We start from the raw sequence: 20,887 nt of genomic DNA on the forward strand, positions 1-20,887 counted from the left end.
GATTGGAATTGGTTTGCTCTTCTTTTTCCAATTCCTTGAGTCTATTCATTAGGTTGTCAGTATCCAAGCTTTCTGTTTTTTTGGATGTGAGTGTTTATTGCTATTAGTTTTTCCTTCAGGTATGCTTTTGCTATATCTCACAGGTTTTTTTTTTGTTTTTTTTTTTTTTTTTTTTTGAGACAGAGTCTCGCTTTGTTGCACAGGCTAGAGTGAGTGCCGTGGCGTCAGCCTAGCTCACAGCAACCTCAAACTCCTGGGCTCAAGCAATCCTGCTGCCTCAGCCTCCCGAGTAGCTGGGACTACAGGCATGTGCCACCACGCCCGGCTAATTATATATATATATATTAGTTGGCCAATTAATTTCTTTCTATTTATAGTAGAGACGGGGTCTTGCTCTTGCTCAGGCTGGTTTCGAACTCCTGACCTCGAGCAATCCGCCCGCCTCGGCCTCCCAAAGTGCTAGGATTACAGGCTTGAGCCACCGCGCCCGGCCATATCTCACAGGTTTTGGTAACATGTGTCTCCACTATCATTTTGTTGGAAGAAACTCTTGATTTTCCTCTGAATTTCTTCTTTGACCCAATAAGTCTTCAATAATAGATTGTTTAGTTTCCATGACTTTGTGAAGCAGTGAGTGTTTCTATAGGAATTGAACTCTAATTTTATACCACTATGGTCATAGAAGATACATGGTGAAAATTCTGGTTTTTTGAATTTGTTGAGGTCTGATTTTTGGCCTAGTATGTGATTTATTTTGGAGAAAGTTCTTTGGGCTGCTGAGAAGAAAGTAAATTCAGCTTTCTTTGGATGGAATGTTCTGTAGCATCTGTCAGACTCTTGTTTAAGAGCTCTGTTTAAGTCCATTATTTCTTTACTTAATTTCTGTTTAGAGCAGGGGTCCTCAAACTTTTTAAACAGGGGGCCAGTTCACTGTCCTTCAGACCGTTGGAGGGTCATTGGAGAGTGCGGCGCACATTCCACACATACTCACTGTGGGCCTGGGATGAGTCGGCTGCTAAGCAGGACAGGCAGCAGCGGCTAAAACAACCGGTGGGCCAGATAAATGTCCTTTGCGGGCCGCATGCGGCCCGCGGGCCATAGTTTTAGGACCCCTGGTTTAGAGGATCTGTCCTGTTCATTCAGTGGAGTGTTGAAGTCCCCTACTATTATGGGATTAATGCTAGCATGCTATTTAGATCAGACAAGGTTTGCTTTATGTAGTTGGGTGCTCACTCCTACATTGGGTGCATAAATATTAAGAATTGTTAAATCTTCTTGTTGGCTCTTACCTTTCACCATTATATAGTGGCCATCTTTATCCTTTTTTACTTTTGTTATTTTAAAGCTTATGTTATCTGAAAATAGTATGGCTACTCCTGCTTTCTTTTGACTACCATTTGCCTGGATGATAGTTTTCCATCCATTGACCTTCAACTTAAAGGCATCTTTGCGTGTTAGATGCGTTTCCTGTAGACAGCAGATATTAGGTTTGTGGATTTTTATTCATTCTGCCAGTCTATGTCTCTTCAAAGGACAGTTTAAGCCATTCAAATTTATTGAGAGGATTGAAATTTTAGTAAGATTTCCAGTCATATTGTAGGGTGAAACCCTTTGTTTTGTTTTACTCCTTGAGCTATCATGTAGACCAAGTTCTAGTCTTTAACTTTTGAATAATTTTACTTTGAGAAGTGTCTATTGTGCTGTTCAGTTTATAAGGCAGATTTGAGTACTCTCTGTGAGGCTGGTCTGGTCTTTGCAAATTCCTTCAATGATTGCGTGTCTGAGAAGGACTTTATTTTTCCCTTATAGATGAAACTTAATTTTGCTGGATAAAGAATTCTGGGTTGGGCATTATTCTGTTTAAGAAGATTAAGGATAGGCACCTAATCCCTTCTGGCTTGTAAAGTTTCTATTGAGAAATGTACAGTAAGTCTGATAGACTTTCTTTTATAGGTTATTTATTGCTTACATCTCACTGCTCAGAGAATTGCTTCTTTCGTGTTTACTTTGGTCAGTCTACTACATGACAAGGTGATTGCCTTTTCACATGTGTCTCCCAGGAGGTTTGTGAGCTTCTTGTATCTGGATATCAAGATTTCTGGCCAGGCCCAGCATGTTTTCCTCCAGTATTCCATGAAATAAGTTTTGCAGCACATGTGAATTTTCTTCTTCTCTCTCTGGTATCCCTATGAGTCTGAGATTTGTTTTCTTTACATAATCCCACATTTCTTGCATGTTTTGGTCTTGCCTCTTATTTCTGTATTCTCTTTCTTCCACTAATTTGTTTAGCGCATATGTATTATCTTCAGGCTCAGAGATTCTTTCCTCTTCATGATCCATTCTGTTCTTGAGATTTTCCACAGTATTTTGGAGTTCCTTGAATGTCTCCTTCATTGCCAAGATTTCTGTTTGTTTTTTCCGTAGTATTTCAATTTCTTTGGAGAATTTTTCATTCATTTCCTGAATCATTCTTGTGGTTTCTTTATGTTGGGCTTCTATTTTCTCTTCAATTCCATTGAGTTTTCTTACAATCCATATTCTGAATTCTTCCTCTGTCAGTTTAGTCATATCATGTAGGTTGGTGTCAGTTGATGGAGATTGAGTATTTTCTTTTGCAGGTGACTTTTCTCTCTGATCTTTTATGTTTCCTGTTTTTTTTCACTGATTCTTTCTCATTGGACTACTTTGTCAAGGACTAGGGGTGGTGGAACTGGTTTGTGGACTAAATTCTAGGATTCCAAAGGGACATTCCTTGGCAGAGCTGGGGAAATGTGCTTTGGTCCTGTCTTGTCTTAGAGAAGTTTTTAGCCTGTTGGGTTATCTTTGACCTTTTGTCTCCACTGTCTATTAACAGAGATTAGTGAGTTTGGACTCCCAGAAGTTAGATCACTCTTGTGTGCGTGACTCCACTAACAACTACTAGTATGAGGTGGGAGTCACTGTGATGAGCTATGAGGTTACTTTCCCTTTTTGTTGCTTGTGGTTTTCGTGGGTGGGGTTGCTTATCAAACTATTCCAGTACCTTTGTAATGAGCTCTAAACCCCTAAATGTGATAAAAAGGAGTCTCAGCCTCTGAGGAGTGTCATGCCACTCCCAGGAGTTCCTTGAGCCCTGTTACCTGTTTAGATAGGGTGACATGAGCAACAGGTATTGGCAAACCTAAGAGAGTATACTTCAGAGGTTGCTTGATCTGTAGCGGGGGGGGGAGCTGCTAAAAAGTTATTCAGAGACCTTTCGCTGCTCTTGTGGGGCAGGTCCTGGTGGGAGGTGTCTTTTGGTGCAACTGTTAGGGATTCTGGTTGAGATTTTCTTTCCCAGAACACAAGCCCCTAATTTGGCAAGTGCCTGGGTACCAAGGGTAAGCCCTTGTATTCTGATTTTATCAGATGATACAAACCAATACGCTGTAGCAGGGCATCAACTCTCGTTACTCCACCCCTCCAAGGACAGGGTTTATCTAGTTGGTATGAAGTTAAAGCTTCAGGGCTGTTAAAGGGACCCTGCCCAAGGCCACTGAGGGACACAGACCACAGAGCGACCTACCTTGCTGCTCTGCTCCTGCAGAGTAGGCGTCAGGCCTTTCCCTGTGAAATACCAGTGGCTTGGTCACAGACAAAGGCCCTATGCAACCCAGGCAGGTCTTAGCCCTGAAAGTGGTCTCCCTCACCACTCTTCACTTCCAAGACTGGGGGCTGATCCTTTGGCTGGAGGCTTCGTCTACCAAGTCACATCAAGGAGCTGACTATGGGTCTCAGCTTGGATAGCATTCTAGAGAAGCTGTTATGAAACCCTTTCAGGGGAGGAATCTGGCCCTTTGATGCAAAACAGGCCAGCAGTGGATAATAAGCAAGAGGAGGTAACAGTCCAGCCTCCGCTTTCAGCTTGAAAAATGGCTTCTTCGACAATTCTGCACAGGGGCAGAGTCTGTAGCTTTGGAGAGAAGCACCCTGTCTGAAACACAGGAAAGTGCAAGTGGTACTGTTGTCCCAGGTTATAGCTGGAAAATCGGTTTCCTTCCCAACTCCATCCTGCTAGGGTGGGGATTGTTCTTTTGGAGCGGCTGGGTGGATTGGGGGACTGCCCAACTTCACCGGGAGGCAGTGCCTGGAGAGCGATCACTCTCCCTTTTCCGCCCCCTCACAGGCTGAGCTTGAGCTGCCTAAGTCCACCAAGAGTCTCCACCGAGAAATGATCTTTCTCCCTCTTCTGCCCCCTCAAGGCAGAGCCTGAGCTGCCCATCCACCAGGAGGCTCTGCCAAGAAGTGATCACTCTCCCTTTTCCACCCCCTCTCAGGCGGTGCTTGAGCTGCTGGAGTCCACTGGGAGGCTCTGCCCTTTTCTGCCCCTTCACAGGCGGAGCTTGAGCCAACGGAGACCACCAGACAACTCAGTCAAGAGAGCGATCTCTCTCACTTTTCTGCCCCTTCCAAGCGAATCATGAGTCACTGGCATGTACAGACCTTCCCATACAAAGGGTCTCCACACAGTGCACTGGAGAGTTCAAAATGCTTTCTGCTCCTGTCTCCTCTCTGAACCGCCTGACCACTCGAGTTACCTCTTTGCATTGACTTTAGGCGCTTCCCTGCCTGCGTGGGTGTGGGGGTCAGTGAAGGAGAAGACGTCCCCTTGTGGGGAAGATCACACTGTCCCAGCCATTTGACCGATGAGCACAGCCGACCTGCGCTCCATTCCCAACTGTATAACTCGCACTCTCGGAACTTGCGGCAAATTTACTGAGTCACTTTCCTCCTTATCCTAGTGCTGCTTGACCCTCGTTGCTTCCCTGCAAATCCTTGAAGCCGATCCTGTGGGAGTACTACCCACTTGAGTGAGTTAGACCACTTTCTTCACCTCCCACTCTAAGAGCAGAGAGCCAGGAGGTCATCCCTAATCTGCCATTTTTGACAATCCCCCTTGAATCATTTCTTAACTGTTGAAAATAGAGTTGGCTATGTTATAAGTGCCCAACATTATTTTTTTTTTCAACTGTATCAACTATAATAAAGTCCATGTGAACTTTTTGAGATGTGCAGTTAAAGTAGTTTTAAAGAAGTCATACCATTCAACAAATAGAAGTGACTTAACCCTCTGTTTTTGGCAGCAACAGTGCTTTTGAAAGTATGCAAGATTTTTTTCTCCCTGTGATATATGGTGATTCCTAATTAATTTGGAAGTTGGAAAAAGTTACTTTGACTTCGTAATCATGTCTAAAAAAGAGTCAACTAAAAGAAAGAGCAATTTAAAATTTATCATTGATGTTGAAAACAGTTCATATAATTTTTGTACATAATTTTAAATATGTGTTCCTTTATAGCATTCCTAAATATGATAATAACCTGTCAAATTTGCAGTAATTGTTTCATATTTTAGTAATTTCACAGAATTTTGTTTCGGTAAGCATTGTTAGTAAAAATTAAAAGGTATTTAGGGTGTTTTGCAGTGAATAGTTACAAAATAAGTTTGAAGAACTATAAAAGTTATATGCATCAAGATTTAAGGTAGTTTTAAAGTGTATTACATATACTTTCTAAAAATGGAAACTTGATTGAGGGAAGATATGCATGGAAGCTTTTTACTAATTAAAAAAATATTCTAATATAGAAATAATCATACTACGTATTTCCCAGTATTTGGCTACTGTATGAACGGTGAACAATAAGTATATTAATCATAGGATGCTTTGGTTGGTTTGCATATTTTAAGGAGGAGCATTAGAACAGGCAAGATGATTTGAATTGTCTCAAAAGAAATCTTAACATTGAATTGCAAACTACATTATGTTAGGCTTCTATATTTTTTGTAGCTCCAGGGTTTTGATAACATTTTTCCTACCTGATGTTTAGGTATTTTAATAGTCATACATTGTACATTGAAGTGACCTGCTGGAAGCATAAAACTCATTCTCTTTTGGTTTCCAGTGTTATCTTGTGTTACTTGTAATGAAACCTTTCAATTGTATGGCTTTTATGATATCTAATGTATAGAAAACAGAATTATAAGTGTTTAATATTAATATTTTTCTTTCAGATTATCTGCAATGGTGAAATGAAGTAACTCAAGATGAGCAAGTTAAAAGTTATATCAGAAAAAAGGTACCGTAATTATAAATACCAATATGTATAAATTATGTATATATGTGACACCTTTGAAATCCTCAGATGTATCACATATATACCCTCAGCAAATGACATTCCTTCATATGTCATAGAGATAATACAATCTATTATCCTAATATTTCTTACACTAAATTCATGAACTCCCAATTAGTGGATCTTATCCTTTACTTACCTTCCTATTATTTAATTACAACAGAGGATCTGTTCCTTTTCTTGTCAAAGGCCAATACTGTTACCTGTGCTCTAGATTTCACCTCCCCACTCCTTCTTGGGATCTTTTAATCATTATTTATTCTTCTGTCTTAAATTTTTAGCCTCTCCCATTCCTTACCATTTGGATACCATTTAAATGTGATCTGGGCTTAATACTTAGACTCTGTTCTTCTGTTACTACTGAATTTATTGATTCTCTTAAAAGCCAAGAATTTTGAAATAGTCTATAAGTGCAGTCTATCTCATTTAGTACTCTCCAGCCAATCCTGTTTATTTTTTGCCTCGTCTGCTACCCCAGCATTTCTTATTAAGACCATCTATAATTTTCTAACAACTTTATTAAGGTATAATGACCATGTAACAAACTACATACATATAGTGTGCAGTTTGATGAGTTTTTACCCATGTGTACCTGTGAAACCATTCCCTTAATCAAAATAATAAACATATTCATCACTCCAAAATGTTTCCTGATACCCTTTTGCAATCCTTCCCTCCCACCCCATCTCTCAATCCAGGCAACCACTGATTTGCCTTCTGTGACTACAGGTTTTTTTGCTTTTCTAGAATTTTATATAAATGGAACCATACAATATGTCTTTTGTTGGGGGTGGGTGGGAGGTGGGGTTGAGAGTCTGATTTCTATTACTCAGCACAATTATTTTGAGATTCATCTCTGTTGAAAAGTTATAGATTTTTGTGATTACTGAGTAGTATGCCATTGTACAGATGTAACCCAATTTGTTTATCCATTCAACTTTTGGGCATTTGGGTTGTTTCCAGTTATTGGCTTTTAAAAATAAAGCTGTTATGAGCATTTGTGTGTATGTAGCATTTGTGTGTAGTAGATTGAGTTTAATTTTTTAGGAAATGGCCAACAACCTGTTTTCCAAAAAGGTTGTATCATATTATATTCCCTACAGCAGTACTTGAGAGTTTTAGTTCTTCTACATCCTCAGCAACACTTGGAATGGTCATTCTTTTTAGACTGTAGCTGTTCTGATAGGGGTGTGGTAGTATCTCATGATTTTAATTTGCATTTTCCTAATAACTGATGATGTTGAGCATCATTTTGTATACTTATTTGCCTTCAGTGTATCTTATTTTGTGATGTGTCTCTCAGATCTTTCCCCCATTAATTAAACTGGGTTTTTAAAAAATTATTGAGTTTTGGAAGTTGTTTATATATTGTTTCTCTATATCTGTGGGTTCTGCATGTATGGATTCAACCAACAGTGGATCGAAAATGTTTGAAAGGAATGGATGGTTGAGCCTGTATTGAACATGTGTAGGCCTTTTTTCGTGTCATTATTCCCTAAAAATACAGTATAACACTATTTACATGTCATCTATATTGTATTAGGTATTATAAGTAAACTAGAGATGATTTAAAGTAGGAGGATGAATATAGGTTATATACAAATACTACATAATTTTAATTAAGGGACTTGAGCATCCACAGATTTTGGTATCTGCAGGGGTCCTAGAACCAATTCCCTACACATACTGAGGGACAAATGTATTAAAGATACAAGTACTTTATCAGGTATTTGAATTGCAAACATTTTCATTCATTCTTTGACTTGTTTTTATATTCAAAACAGTATCTGTTAAAGATCAGAAGTTTTTAACATAGATGATACTCATTTTGTTTATTCTTTTATGAATTATGCTTTTAGAGTTATATGTAAGAAATATTTACCTAACCAGTGTTTACAAACATTTTCTCCTGTGTTTTCTTCTAGAAGTATAATAGTTTTAGATTCAAATTTATATTGAGGTTTATGCTCCTTTCTGAGTTAATTTTTGTATATAGTGTGAAGTATGGAAGAATTTTTTTTTAGCATATAGATATCCAGTTGTTCCAACACCATTTTTGAAAAGACTATCTTTGCTCTGCTGAATTGCCTTTGTACCTTTTTCAAAAATCAGCTGTCCATGTATGTGTGTCTATTTTGTGCTTTGTTTTGTTCCATCGATCTAGTTGTCTGTCACTATCAGTACTTGACTGCCTGAGTAACTGTAGCTTTATAATGAGTCTTGAAATCAGATAATATTAGTCTTCTTTGTTTTTTATTTTTTCCCCAAAGTTTGAGCTATTTTATGTTTTTGCATTTCCATATGAATTTAGAATCAGTTTGGCCATTTCTGCAAAATAGCATGCTGGGGTTTATTTTGGGGTTGCTTTGATTTTATAGATCAGTTTGGGGAGAACTGACATCTTAACGTTGAGTCTTCTTACTCTTACACACGGTATATCTCTTTTTAATTTATGATCTTTAATTTCAGTAATATTTTGTTATTTTCAGTGTATTTATCTTTCATGTTGTTTGTGATAATTATCTCTATTTTGCATTTTTTCATTGTTTTGTCAATGGTATTTTTATCAATTTCAGTTTCCTATTGATAGTTGCTAGTATATAGCAACACATTAATAATTGCTTTGTATATATTGTTCTTATATCCTGCAGCCTTGCTGGGCTTACTGTTAATTTAAGTAGACTTTTTGTAAATTCCCTTAGATTTTCTATGTAGACAATCAGGAAGTTTGTGAATAAAGACAGTTTTGCATCTTTCTTACCAATCTGAATGTCTTTTGTTTCTTTTTATTCTGTGATTTATTCTGTGAGAGGTTGGTGAATGGGTACAGACTTACAGTTAGGAAGAATAATTTCTGGTGTTCTATTGCACAGTAGGGTGACTATAGTTAACAATAATGTATATTTCAAAATAGCTAGAAGAGAGGATTTTGAATGTTCTCACCACAAAGAAATGACAAGTATTTCAGGTGATGGATATGCTATTTACCTGGATTTGATCATTACATGTTGTATGCATGTATTGAAATATCATACTGTATCCCATAAATATGTACAATTATGTGTCAATTAAAAACAAAATAAAACTTTAAAAAGGCAGTGTAGCTTTCAGAACATGTGGATCACTATATTTGCAATTTTAGGTATATTTTGGAATATCAGAATGGAGAATGGTTTTGTCTTCTGTTACAGTGTTTTTACATTGTCTTCTGTTAATGGTGTTATCCTGGTGTTATTTGATTGCTCTTACAATATATTAATTGATTTAATTATTACTTTGGTTCTGATAAAATGTATAGGGTATTTAATATAGCAGTGTGTTAGTTCAGATATAGGCTAAGCTGGTATAATAGATACCTCAAAATGCAGTGGCTAAATATTCAAGTTTAATTCTGTCTTATTTAACCTAGAGGTGGTTGTTCAAGGGTGGTAGAATGGTTTCACTTTGTATAATATGTGGCTTCTGTCTCTCGGTCCAGGGTATTTTCTCTAGTTGTCACCATCTCATAGGCAGTGGGAACAGGGAAAAGAGGCACATCCTATTCCTAAGGGCAAAACCTGGAAAGTGGCCTGTATGCTGTCTACTTACATCCCACTGGCCAGACTTCGATACATGGCCATGCCTGTGATAGTCATTAAGGCTGGCCACAAACATTCTGGTTCTCTTCCTTTTGGGTACATGGCATGATTGTATTATATTTTCTTTGAGGTTAATCTGTGAAACATGAGTTGAGGTTTTATTTGCAATTTCCTGATAGAACTCTAAGAGCTAGTGCACACTTACCACATCTTTCTTTTTTCTCTTGCTGTCGTGAGCATGGGAGCATCTCTGGCAGCATGGGTCATTGAGTGAGTACAGTACCCTGCTGACCTGTACTGAACATGTAATGTAGTGAGAATTACACTTTTGTTGTGTTGAATAAACCAAGGGAATTGCAGAATTGTTTTGACAACATAACTTAACCCAGAAATTCTCAAGGTGTTATCTGTGGAACTCAGAGGTATGATGTCAAAACTGGGTTTTCATAGTAATACTGAGACATTATCTGCCTTTTCCACATACATTCTCTTTATAGTGTAAAGTGGAGTTTTCTTGAGGCTGCGTGATGTGTGATATCATAACAGATTGAATGCAGAAGTAGATATAAGAATCTGTCTTCTATTGAGCCAGACACTAGAGAGGTTTGCAATAATGTAAAATAGTCTTGCTCTTCTCTCTAATTTTTTTATTTTGTAAAATACATATATCTTTTATAAAAATGTGTTAATTATGTAATGGATTTAAGATTTTAATAAATTAATGAATAAATATTTTTAAATGTCCTCAGTTTAAATTGTAATATGGTAAATATTTTTATAAATAGCTAACCCAATAATATGGAGGAGGAAAACAAAGTTGTGTGTTCATTACTTGGAGAGAAACAGTAAAAATAGGATTAAAGCAAGAATAATAGTTACAAATGAGGAGCAAACATTTCTGGAAGATAATGTGAATTTGACAATAAAGCCATATTGTTTGAAATTAAATCTTAATTTCTATGAATCCTATTTAAGCCTAAAACTTTAGTATATTTTAATGATTTTTTTTTGCTGTCATCTGTTGTAACTTTATGAGGAAATCTCTATCACCTGTATTCAATTTACATTTTAAGGCGAAAAAAGTAATACAACTTATTTATAAAATGAAGGAAGGTTTTATAGTCCTTGCCCTTACTTGGGAGATTATTTGTGCAAAGATAATATCTATATGCCATTGTGACTGTGACAATATCCAGGAAAATTTATATTTTTAGGAAAATAACTCTAAGATTGAATTAAACTCAAAGAATCAAAAGCAGCATGAGACCACTACAGTGAAACAAATATTTGAGTGATAATGCCCCTAAAATATGCATTTGGGCTGGGTGTGGTGGTATCTGCCTGTAGTTGTAGCTACTACCTGGGAAGCTAACATGAGGGGATCACTTGAGCCTAGGAATTTGAACCCAGGCTGGGCGACCTAGTGTGACACCTGTCTTTAAGTAAGAAAGGAAATAAATAAATATTTAAAAAGTATGTTTTTGAAGTTAACTTGATTTGATGTCTTTTACATTGATCATTTTTTTCAATTCCATGATTTTTTCAGTATAATATAAATAATATTAACAATTATAAGTGGAACTTTCCAGGGTTGGTCTCAGCCTCATTTTGATTCATCTGAAAACAGGGTAAGTTACGGAAGATACATCTACTTCTAAGTGTCTTTATTTAAAATGTTTCTGCTTTGCAGTATAGTATCTCAGATTGCTCATGTACAGATTTTTTTTTTTCCCTTCTATTTTAGTACCACTACTCTCACTCAGATTTTCATCTTGTACAATTAATCAAAAGGTAGAGCTGCCCTCTGGTGTTCACCCTGTGACTCTCTCAATATTAGTGTCAACAGTCACAAAAATTTTAGAGCTAAGTTGGAGAATGGCTTACAATATAATTTGGTTTAATTGGCATTCTATAGATGAGAAAAATAGAAATAAAGAAGGAAATTGATTTAACTATGTTATTGATTTCCACTTGCCTTGAAAAAAATTTGTCCATCCATCCATTTATCACGTGGAAAAGCATATTTTCACAAAAGAATCAATTAGATGCAAGTTGTTTTTTGGTAGTGGTATAATTTAATTTTAACTTTTCAAGTTACTGACAAAGCAAGCTTAATTTTAAGGCCTGTGTTATTATATTCATTGTGTTTTGTATTACTTGCAAATTGTTTTATATTGAATTTTTTGAATAATGTTTTATTAGCTACTGAAAAATAATAACAGGTAACCTTTTAAGAGAAAAATAATTGGAGAAAACAAATTGCTAAGTTATTGTATTTCAGAATTTTGGTTTCTGTGAATGGAAATTTCTCTCAAATCTGGGTTACAGATATTTTTAAAAATACGTATTTGCTCTCTAGTACACAGACTGTGGTGTCATAGATACCATTCCTCACTAGAAAGAACCAGGGCTTTTTAGAGAAAGGATTGATTCTAGATCAGGAGCACAAAATGTGCAAGATAAGCCTAGAACAGCAGTTCTCAAACTTTTTGGCGTTAGAACACCTTTATATTCTTAAGTTAATAATGGCTCCAAAAAGCTTTTGTTTGTGTGGATTATTTTATCTATTGATATTTGTCATACCATAAATTAAAACCAAGAAATTAAAAAATACTTATCAGTTCATTAAAAAAATAATCACCAACTCATTGCATAACATATAATGTTTTTGTATTAAAAATAACTTTTTCTAAACAAAAAATAGTAAGAAATGTAGCATACTTTTTAACATTTTCACAGATCTCTTTAATGTTTGGCTTAATGGAAGATAGGTGGATTCTCTTATCTGCTTCTGACTTCACATATGTTAATATATAGATACACATATTTTGTGTGTATGTTGTTTTTGTGTTTTTATTGCTGAAGGATATGAAGAAAAAGATTTTGGCTCACGTAGATATGTAATTAGAAAAGGAAGGAGTGCTTTAATAGCCTTTTAAAATTATCGTTCTTTAATTTATGTGGTGGAGGAAAATAAAATTGTGTGCTCAGTATTTGGAGAAAAATGGTAAAAATGTGATTAAAGCAAGAGTAATAGTTATAAATGAGGAACAAACAGTTTTAAATGATAGTGTACTTTGGGAAAAAGCCATATTGCTTGGAATTTAAATTGAAATGGATATTCTTTGATATTATACTAAAATTTGATAAGTGGTAGTTTTTTAAAGGTTAGTTTCAATATGGAATCTGAAACCATGTTAGTGAACTTTTTTGTACTCTGTTACATTAAAATCTATTGGTCAGTCTTGCACTTTGAATAGTTCTTTTACCCATGTCTGAATTTGTAACATCATTCATTGATCATTTGGAAAATAATAGATTTAGTGAGTTATGCAGAACCTCTGAATATTGATCTTTTTTATACAATACTAAAAAATTTTATTTGTTAATATCACCATTGATTTTCATCAGAAAATTCTTTAAATATTGAGCAACTATCAAGGTCATGATGGTTAGATTGATGTTTTCCAAAATTCTAATTTTTACTTGAAAGCTCAAATTTTATCATTAGCAACAAATCTAACAGCTGTTTCCTTGAAATGACAGGCTCACTTTGCTTATTTCTACGAAAATATCTGGCAAATTATCCCAGTCTGAATAATCATTGTTTGTCCTTTGGTTTTGTTTTTGAGACAGAGTCTCACTTTGTTGCCCAGGCTAGAGTGAGTGCCATGGCATCAGCCTAGCTCACAGCAACCTCAAACTCCTGGGCTCAAGCAATCCTTCTGCCTCAGCCTCCCGAGTAGCTGGGACTAGACTACAGGCATGCACCACCATGCCCGGCTAATTTTTTCTCTATATATTAGTTGGCCAATTAATTTCTTTCTATTTCTAGTAGAGACGGGGTCTCGCTCTTGCTCAGGCAGGTTTTGAACTCCTGACCTCGAGCAATCCGCCCACCTCGGCCTCCCAGAGAGCTAGGATTATTGGCGTGAGCCACTGTGCCTGGCCAGTCCTTTGGTTTTTGAAGTAAAAGTAATATTCTATGAAAAGAAGTGGCTAGTTCATTTTGAAATTCAGTTGCCATGTGTTTTCTCCCAACGTAACTGTAAGATTTCCGCGTGTAGCTGAAGTGTTTTTGCGCACACAGTATTAAGATGATGTGTGCTCCCGTGCGAAACTGACCTCCTTTTCTTAACTGCGAGTGCGTGGTGGTGAAGATAATGGTGTGACCACTAGCACAATTTGGGGTTACTCCCTCCATTTGTTCTGTGGCATCATCTTTTTACCCACCATTGCCCTTGCACAGATGGTCCAAACATAATTTTAATGCATGGTCAGCACAGTGTCAAAGGTAAGTAGTGTTGTAGTATTTTTATGAAAATAGTTTTTGACATAGCAGATTTTCTGAAAGGGTCTCAAATACCCTCAGAGTTTTGTAGACCACACTTTGAGAGCTGCTGGTCAATGAGAGCTTTGTCAGAGTAGAAAGCCAGTATGCTATCAAAGATGAGGATGGTATCAAAAGGACTTGGAAGCCAATTTTGAGAGGCCTCTATGGAACAGTTTGAGCATTAACTGCAGTGGATAAAATATATCAAATATGTTTAAATCTGTGAATTCATATCAATACATGAAGTCAAAATACTTCATTGGTCACCTATGGAGGATTTTAGAAAATGAAACCATTCTTCTGAAGACTGGTAAATATAAGTAAATTTAAAATCTGCCATTTATTTTGCTTTTATTTAATGAACTATACTTGTAGATAACCAAATATGGAATGGAATATTTATGGAATTATCCATAATTCTCTCTAGAAATAACCTCAGTTATAAATGAAGAAGGAATGGAATGACTGAGTTATCATTATTTTTCAACCCTTAATAAAATGATGGATCTAAGCAATGGTGGTTAGCAACTGCTTATATTACAAAAGTAAGATAACCAGACATTATTTGCCTCCTTATGGAAGAGTACAATACTACACATACAGAATTCTTGTCAGCAAATCAAGCTTTAATCGGATTAGGCCTTTAGATCCAAATATCAGTTTGCAGAAAATATGTATAGAAGATAGAGAAGCATATCAGGTATGTAATGGCAAAATTCAGAATACAGGAAACTATAGTGTAAACAGCTAACCATTTTCAACCACTACTTTTCAAGGAAGAGAAGAATAATAAGAAACCTATAGATTAAAAGACAAATGTAGTTTATAGACTTTGCTTGGTTTCCGATTGTACAAATGAACTGCTAAAGAAAATGAGAGAGATAATTTGGGAAATTTGAACACAGATTTTGATATTAAAGGATTGTTGTTATTGTTTTTGGTATAATAGTTTTTTTTGAGATAGAGTCTCACTCTTGCCTGTGCTAGAGTGCCGTGGCGTCACCCTAGCTCATAGCAACCTCAAACTCCTGGGACCAGGTGATCCTCCTGTCTCACCTCCTAAGTAGCTGGAACTACAGGCATGAGCCACAATGTCCGGCTAATTTTTTCTATATCTTTTTAGTTGTCCAGCTCATTTCTTTCTACTTTTAGTAGAGATGGGGTCTCCCTCTTTCTTAGGCTGGTCTCGAACTCCTGACCTCAAGCGATCCTCCCGCCTCATCCTTTTGGAGTACTAGGATTACAGGTGTGAGCCACTATGCCCAGCCATTGTTAAAGTTTTTGCTCATTCACATTTACAATGAACAGTTTTAAGGAACTATTCCTTACTCCTGTAACATTGGAAGAAAAAGAAAATTTGTCAAAACTTAAATATATAAACTGTATCTTTGTAGAATTTTTTAGTTTCAAAAATTATGAATACTTCTTATGAAAACCAAAAAGAATAGTGGTATAATGAACACCTATATACTGATCACCGAAGAAATAAAAAATAAAAAATACAGCATAGATGATTGCCTGGTAACATTTTTTGTCCTCATCCCTGTAGATAGTCCCTATTCTGAATTTCATGTTCATCATTTCCATGCATATCTTTTTATATAATACATTTATATATGTATATATGTATTTTATATATACACATAAGAATATATTGAATTTGCCTATTAAAAACTTTTGTTAATGATATACTGTACATATTCTTAAAGGTTTTTTGGCTTTTTTTATTTGGAGATTTATAGATAATACTTATTTCTGTACTATGTGGCTAGCTGAAAATTTGGTAAATATTATATAAAATTATTTTTAAATGGTATATTAGTTATATTTTTCAAATAACATGCTCAATATTTTTTTCAACCTTAACACCTTTTCAGGGGAAGTACCTCCAAATTTAGAGATGTTATCCAGTTGTTAATCTGGAAAAAGTATAATAAATAAATGTTTTCTATATGTTTTCAGATTTTTTTTGTTCGTTCTGAAGTATAGCTATGTATTGCTATAACATTGCCTATGTTAGTTACTGTTCTAAGTAATAGGCATGTAGAATAAGACATACAAGGTCTTTACCTTTATGGAGCTTGCATAATTTCAAATAGTGATAAGTTGTGTGAATACATTTTGCTATTGGAAGTGGAAGGGCTGGTGGAAGGGGCACTGTATTTGGGTTGCAACCTGGAATGAGTAGGAGCCAGCTATATGAAAAGCGGAATAAATTGTCCTCCCTATCAAGAGGACGATCAGATATAAAGACCTGGAGGTTCGGGGAAAAGCTTGCTGTATTCAAGGAACTGATAGAAGGCCACTGTGGCTGAAGCCTAGTGGGTGAGAAAAGTGTTGGAAGAAATAAAGCCTGAGCGGTAGACAGGGGCCAGATGATATGGGGCCTGTTATGTTAGGCTGTGATGAAGTGAGATTTTACTTGGAGTCTGATAGGAAGCCATCAAAAGGTTTTTAGTTGGTTAGCAACTTGATTACATTTGTGGTTACACAAATCTACACATGTGGTAAAATGGCATTGAACTATATACCTACCAATGTCAATCTTTTGGTTTCAATACTGTCCTATAGTTATATAAAATGTAACCAGTGGAGAAACTGAGTTATAACTTATAAGTTATAACTGAAAGTTATAAGGGACCACTCACTATTTTGTAACTTCCTGTGACTCTGTAATTATTTCAAAATCAAAAGTTGAGAAAGTCACTGTGAGGGGATGGATTATTGGGCATCAAGAAGGGAAGCAGACTAGTTAGGAGGCTGTGAGAGATGATGGTTGTTTGGACTTGGGTAGTAGTACACATAGAGAGAGAGAAATGAATAGATTGGATATTTTAGAGCTCAAGTTTTTGTTGGGTTGGAATATGGGACAGGTACCCTAGATTTTTATCATGAGCAACCATTGGTTTCATGTGACTTTGAGAAGTTAAGATTAGAAGAGGAACAGGTTGAGAGGAGGAAATAGAAGTTTTATATTGGTCTTGTTAGGTTGCATAAGCTCTCAGAGGTTGAGGCTGCTATTGAATGTAGGAGCCAAGTAGCATATGGGTGATAATGACAGCTGTGGGGTTAGATGAGATCACTTGAGGCAAAGTGTAGAGAGAGCTGTTGAGGGGAGATATCAATGTCTATAGGTGTGTCAGAGGTGAGAGGAGGAAAATCAGGGAAGCCCAAAGAAGAGAGTGTTTGAAGAAAGAAGGAGGTAGTGTGGTTTGGATGGTGCTGCAATGCTAAATATGACAAGGATAGACATTACCACAAGAGATTTTTGGGAGACCTCAGGGTGTAGGAGGAAGCTAGTGGTTTGAAAAGTGAACAGTATGTGAGCAAATGGGGGAGAACAAGTACATATTTCTCTTTGAATGAGCCTCAGAGAAAGTGGGGGGTAGCTGATAGGACTCCCATATCATATTTGTATGGTGGCAGGTTTGATTACTTGAAGGGAGATATTAGTACATGATGAATCAGAGAAAGGATAATTGAAGGAGCACATCCTTTGATAGTGCATGAAGGGATGGGATCAAGTATACAAATGAGGGATTGTTCTTTGAATCTTAACATACCAGCCAAAGAGGGCCTTTTAAAAGTGAGAACACATAACTCTTCTCAAAAACTTCCCATATTACTCGTTGTAAAAGCCAGTCCTTAAAATGGCATATAAGACTCTAAATGATCTTTCTGTGTTCTTTCCCATGCCGACCCCAAATTCTGACTTCATCTCTTACTGCTGTTCTTCTTTAAGTAGTCTGTTCTAGTCACCCTGGCTACCTCACTGTTAATAGAACAGGGCAAGCATGCTCCTGCCCTGGGTTCTTGGTGGAGAGTCTCTAGACTCTCTCTTTCTGCTCTTTTTGCCAGTATCTGCCTGGCTTACTCTCTTACTTCTTTTAGCCCTGTCCTTAAATGGTCCCTCTCAATGAGGTCTTCTCTGACTGACCACTCTGTTTAGTATTGACCCGCTCACCTTGTACCTTTTATTCCCCCAATCTGCTTTTTCTCCATAGCATTTCCCATCACCTGACATACTGTATAATTTACATATTTACTTATTTTTCACATTTGTTTACAGTACATTGGCAAATTCTGGAGGAGTACCTGCTGTAGGTACAGATATTTGTATGATAAATGGGAACAGGGAAGAAAGCATATAGGTGGAATAGATGGGTTTAAGGATCTGGTAGGGGGAAGATAAGTGTATTTTTGTGTGATTTTATATCAGTTGTGCAGCAGGGCATTAACAGTAGAGAGGGGTAGGAGGAAGGATTTGTCAGAGTTCTGAAGAAAGCAGAGAAAGTGTGAAAAGTCTTCTTGGAGAGTGGAAGGTGAACATTCAGGGTGTGATGTAAGGTTACTGGACAGAGTTGAAGGACATCTGTTATTTGTGGTTTTCTGAAATAAAATGTATTTCTCTACTTAAATCAGAATTAACAACTTTAAGTTGTAAAACATGGTAAGGAAATGTGACATGTGTAAATGCTTAATGTTTTTATGAGAGTAGAATTTTTTTTAAAAACAGTGATCGTTATGGTATTGAATTTACCATTGATGTGGAATGTGCCCTAACATTCTACATTCTTTTTAGCCTTACCAATAATTCTCGGGTTGTGGGACTCCTGGCTCAGCTGGAGAAGACCAATACTGAATCTACAGAATCAGATACTGCCAGATATGTTACATCAAAAATTCTTCATCTGGCTCAAAGTCAAGGTAAACTTTAATCTCTTTTTTTGTTTTTGGGATGCTTTTTTAATTCTTTAAAAGTAGATGCTAAAAGTGTTCAAACTTTTGATGAATGATGATTTTCTGTAAAAACCGGATTTCCTCAAATTAACTCAAGAAGTAGAAAACTGAATAACTTTGGAGGAATTTGATCTTCAAAGTGTTGTTTTTAATAATGATTATAATTTTACTTTTGTATGATTGCCACCCCCTCCCATTTTCAATAGCACCTAATTCCAGTGCTACTTTACAATACTGACAAAAAGATGTCAAGTAGCATAGAATATTTGTTATTAGTGTGATCTCTGCTTTGAAATTCGAGCTCTGTGATCCACTGGGTGGGAACCTTAAGAAAGTTATTGGATCTCTAGGATATGGCTGTACCATCTCTGTAATTGAGATAACAGATATCATGAGGTTGTCATGAGATTTACATGAGTAGCATATAAAAAATGTTTAAAATGTTCTATAAATATCATCTTTAATTAGACATTATTTCTATATATTATGAAGCTAGTGCCACTAAATTGACATCAAAACCTTGACAGTGTACCCAAGAAGTATTGACTTTGCACGTAGGAACATAATGTGAGAAAGCCCAAATAAAACATTAGTGAATTAAGTATATACATTGGAAGATGACTATCATTGCTATAGAACACTTACTTCAGGAATGCAAAATATGTCAGGGAACATATCAGTATAAAATTATTTGAACAGGTCAAATAAAATTCATATGATTATCTCAGTAGATAATAAAAAAAAGGACTTTGTTAAGACACCAAAATTTGTGCTTGGTTTAAAAACACACACACACCTTTTTTTCCATGAATAAGGGAAAACCAGCAGCTTCTTTGATGTTTAACAGTGATGCATTCATTAAAGACATTTCTGTTAAAATTAAAGTTCAACAATTATAATCTTCATTTAATTTTTTTGTCATTTCATTATTCTGAAGGTTCAGGTCATTGAAATAAGATGTTTAGCAGGCATTTAATGTTCTCAAAAGCTCAGTATCCATTAACCCTTCTTGATGGTCTTAGACTTTTATTTTGATAACTTCTTCCTATGCAGCCCATGTGTTTGGGGGATAGTTAACACCACCCCAAAACCCAGGAAAGGTCTCTAACAGATTGCATTTGTTTCTAGAAAAATTTAAAATACCTTGTACTAGCCGGGCGCGGTGGCTCACGCCTGTAATCCTAGCTCTCTGGGAGGCCGAGGTGGGCGGATTGCTCGAGGTCAGGAGTTCAAAACCAGCCTGAGCAAGAGCAAGACCCCACCTCTACTATAAATAGAAAGAAATTAATTGGCCAACTGATATATATATATATATAAAAAATTAGCCGGGCATGGTGGCACATGCCTGTAGTCCCAGCTACTCGGGAGGCTGAGGCAGGAGGATCGCTTGAGCCCAGGAGTTTGAGGTTGCTGTGAGCTAGGCTGACGCCACGGCACTCACTCTAGCCTGGACAACAAAGTGAGACTCTGTCTCAAAAAAAAAAAAAAAAAATACCTTGTACCTTTTAATTCATAAAATCACTATGTTGGATTCTAGGCTCTGGAAATAACTATGCTTATCAACTAAGGCAGTTGTACAGGATATTCATTGTATCAGTGCAAAGTTAAATATACCAGATTTATTCACTGTATTATCATATGAAATACCTCCTCCTGAAACAAACAAAACAAAACAAAAAATCCAACAAAACCAAAACAAGTCCTCCAAACCTATAGATAACACTTTGTCATTGCTCCCTCTATTGTAGACTTCCTGTTGCAGCCGGAAACCCCTCCTCCAGTATCACCACTGAAAGTGCTCCCAGCCACACCACTACCAGAGACTGCCCCACTTCCCATCCTGCCACTCACCACTGGGAAACCAACTCCTAAATACTGTCCCAGGGGAGTGTATGATACAATGACTCTGTTTGTAGTACCTAGGATTAGCCAAGCAACATAGTATAAATTAGTAGTGAAAGATTATCCCATAATTTATAGGTAATCCAATTAGTTATCCATTTGAGAGAAAATGATTGGGAATTTATACTTCAATGAAGAAGACATGCAAACTACCAATAAACATACAAAGTTTCTTTACCTCCTT

At 36.5% G+C, this 20,887-nt stretch overlaps 1 protein-coding gene across 4 annotated transcripts in view; it reads left to right on the top strand.

Moving 5' to 3' along the window:
- Positions 1 to 20,887, top strand: part of AGTPBP1 (ATP/GTP binding carboxypeptidase 1) — a 175,655-nt gene that overhangs the window by 24,211 nt on the left and 130,557 nt on the right. For 2 of the 4 annotated variants that reach the window (XM_012787272.3, XM_076008569.1), the window contains exons 2-3: positions 6,029 to 6,093; positions 18,644 to 18,768. In XM_012787272.3, coding sequence (XP_012642726.1) covers positions 6,062 to 6,093; positions 18,644 to 18,768 — 157 coding nt within the window. In that variant the 5' untranslated portion in view covers positions 6,029 to 6,061. Of the gene's footprint in view, positions 1 to 4,762; positions 4,830 to 6,028; positions 6,094 to 18,643; positions 18,769 to 20,887 lie in introns of those variants that run through there. The other 2 variants (XM_076008568.1, XM_012787275.2) reach the window with 2 other exon arrangements.

Source organism: Microcebus murinus, chromosome 12 (genome assembly GCF_040939455.1).
Source record: "Microcebus murinus isolate Inina chromosome 12, M.murinus_Inina_mat1.0, whole genome shotgun sequence".
Lineage (NCBI taxonomy): Eukaryota > Metazoa > Chordata > Mammalia > Primates > Cheirogaleidae > Microcebus > Microcebus murinus.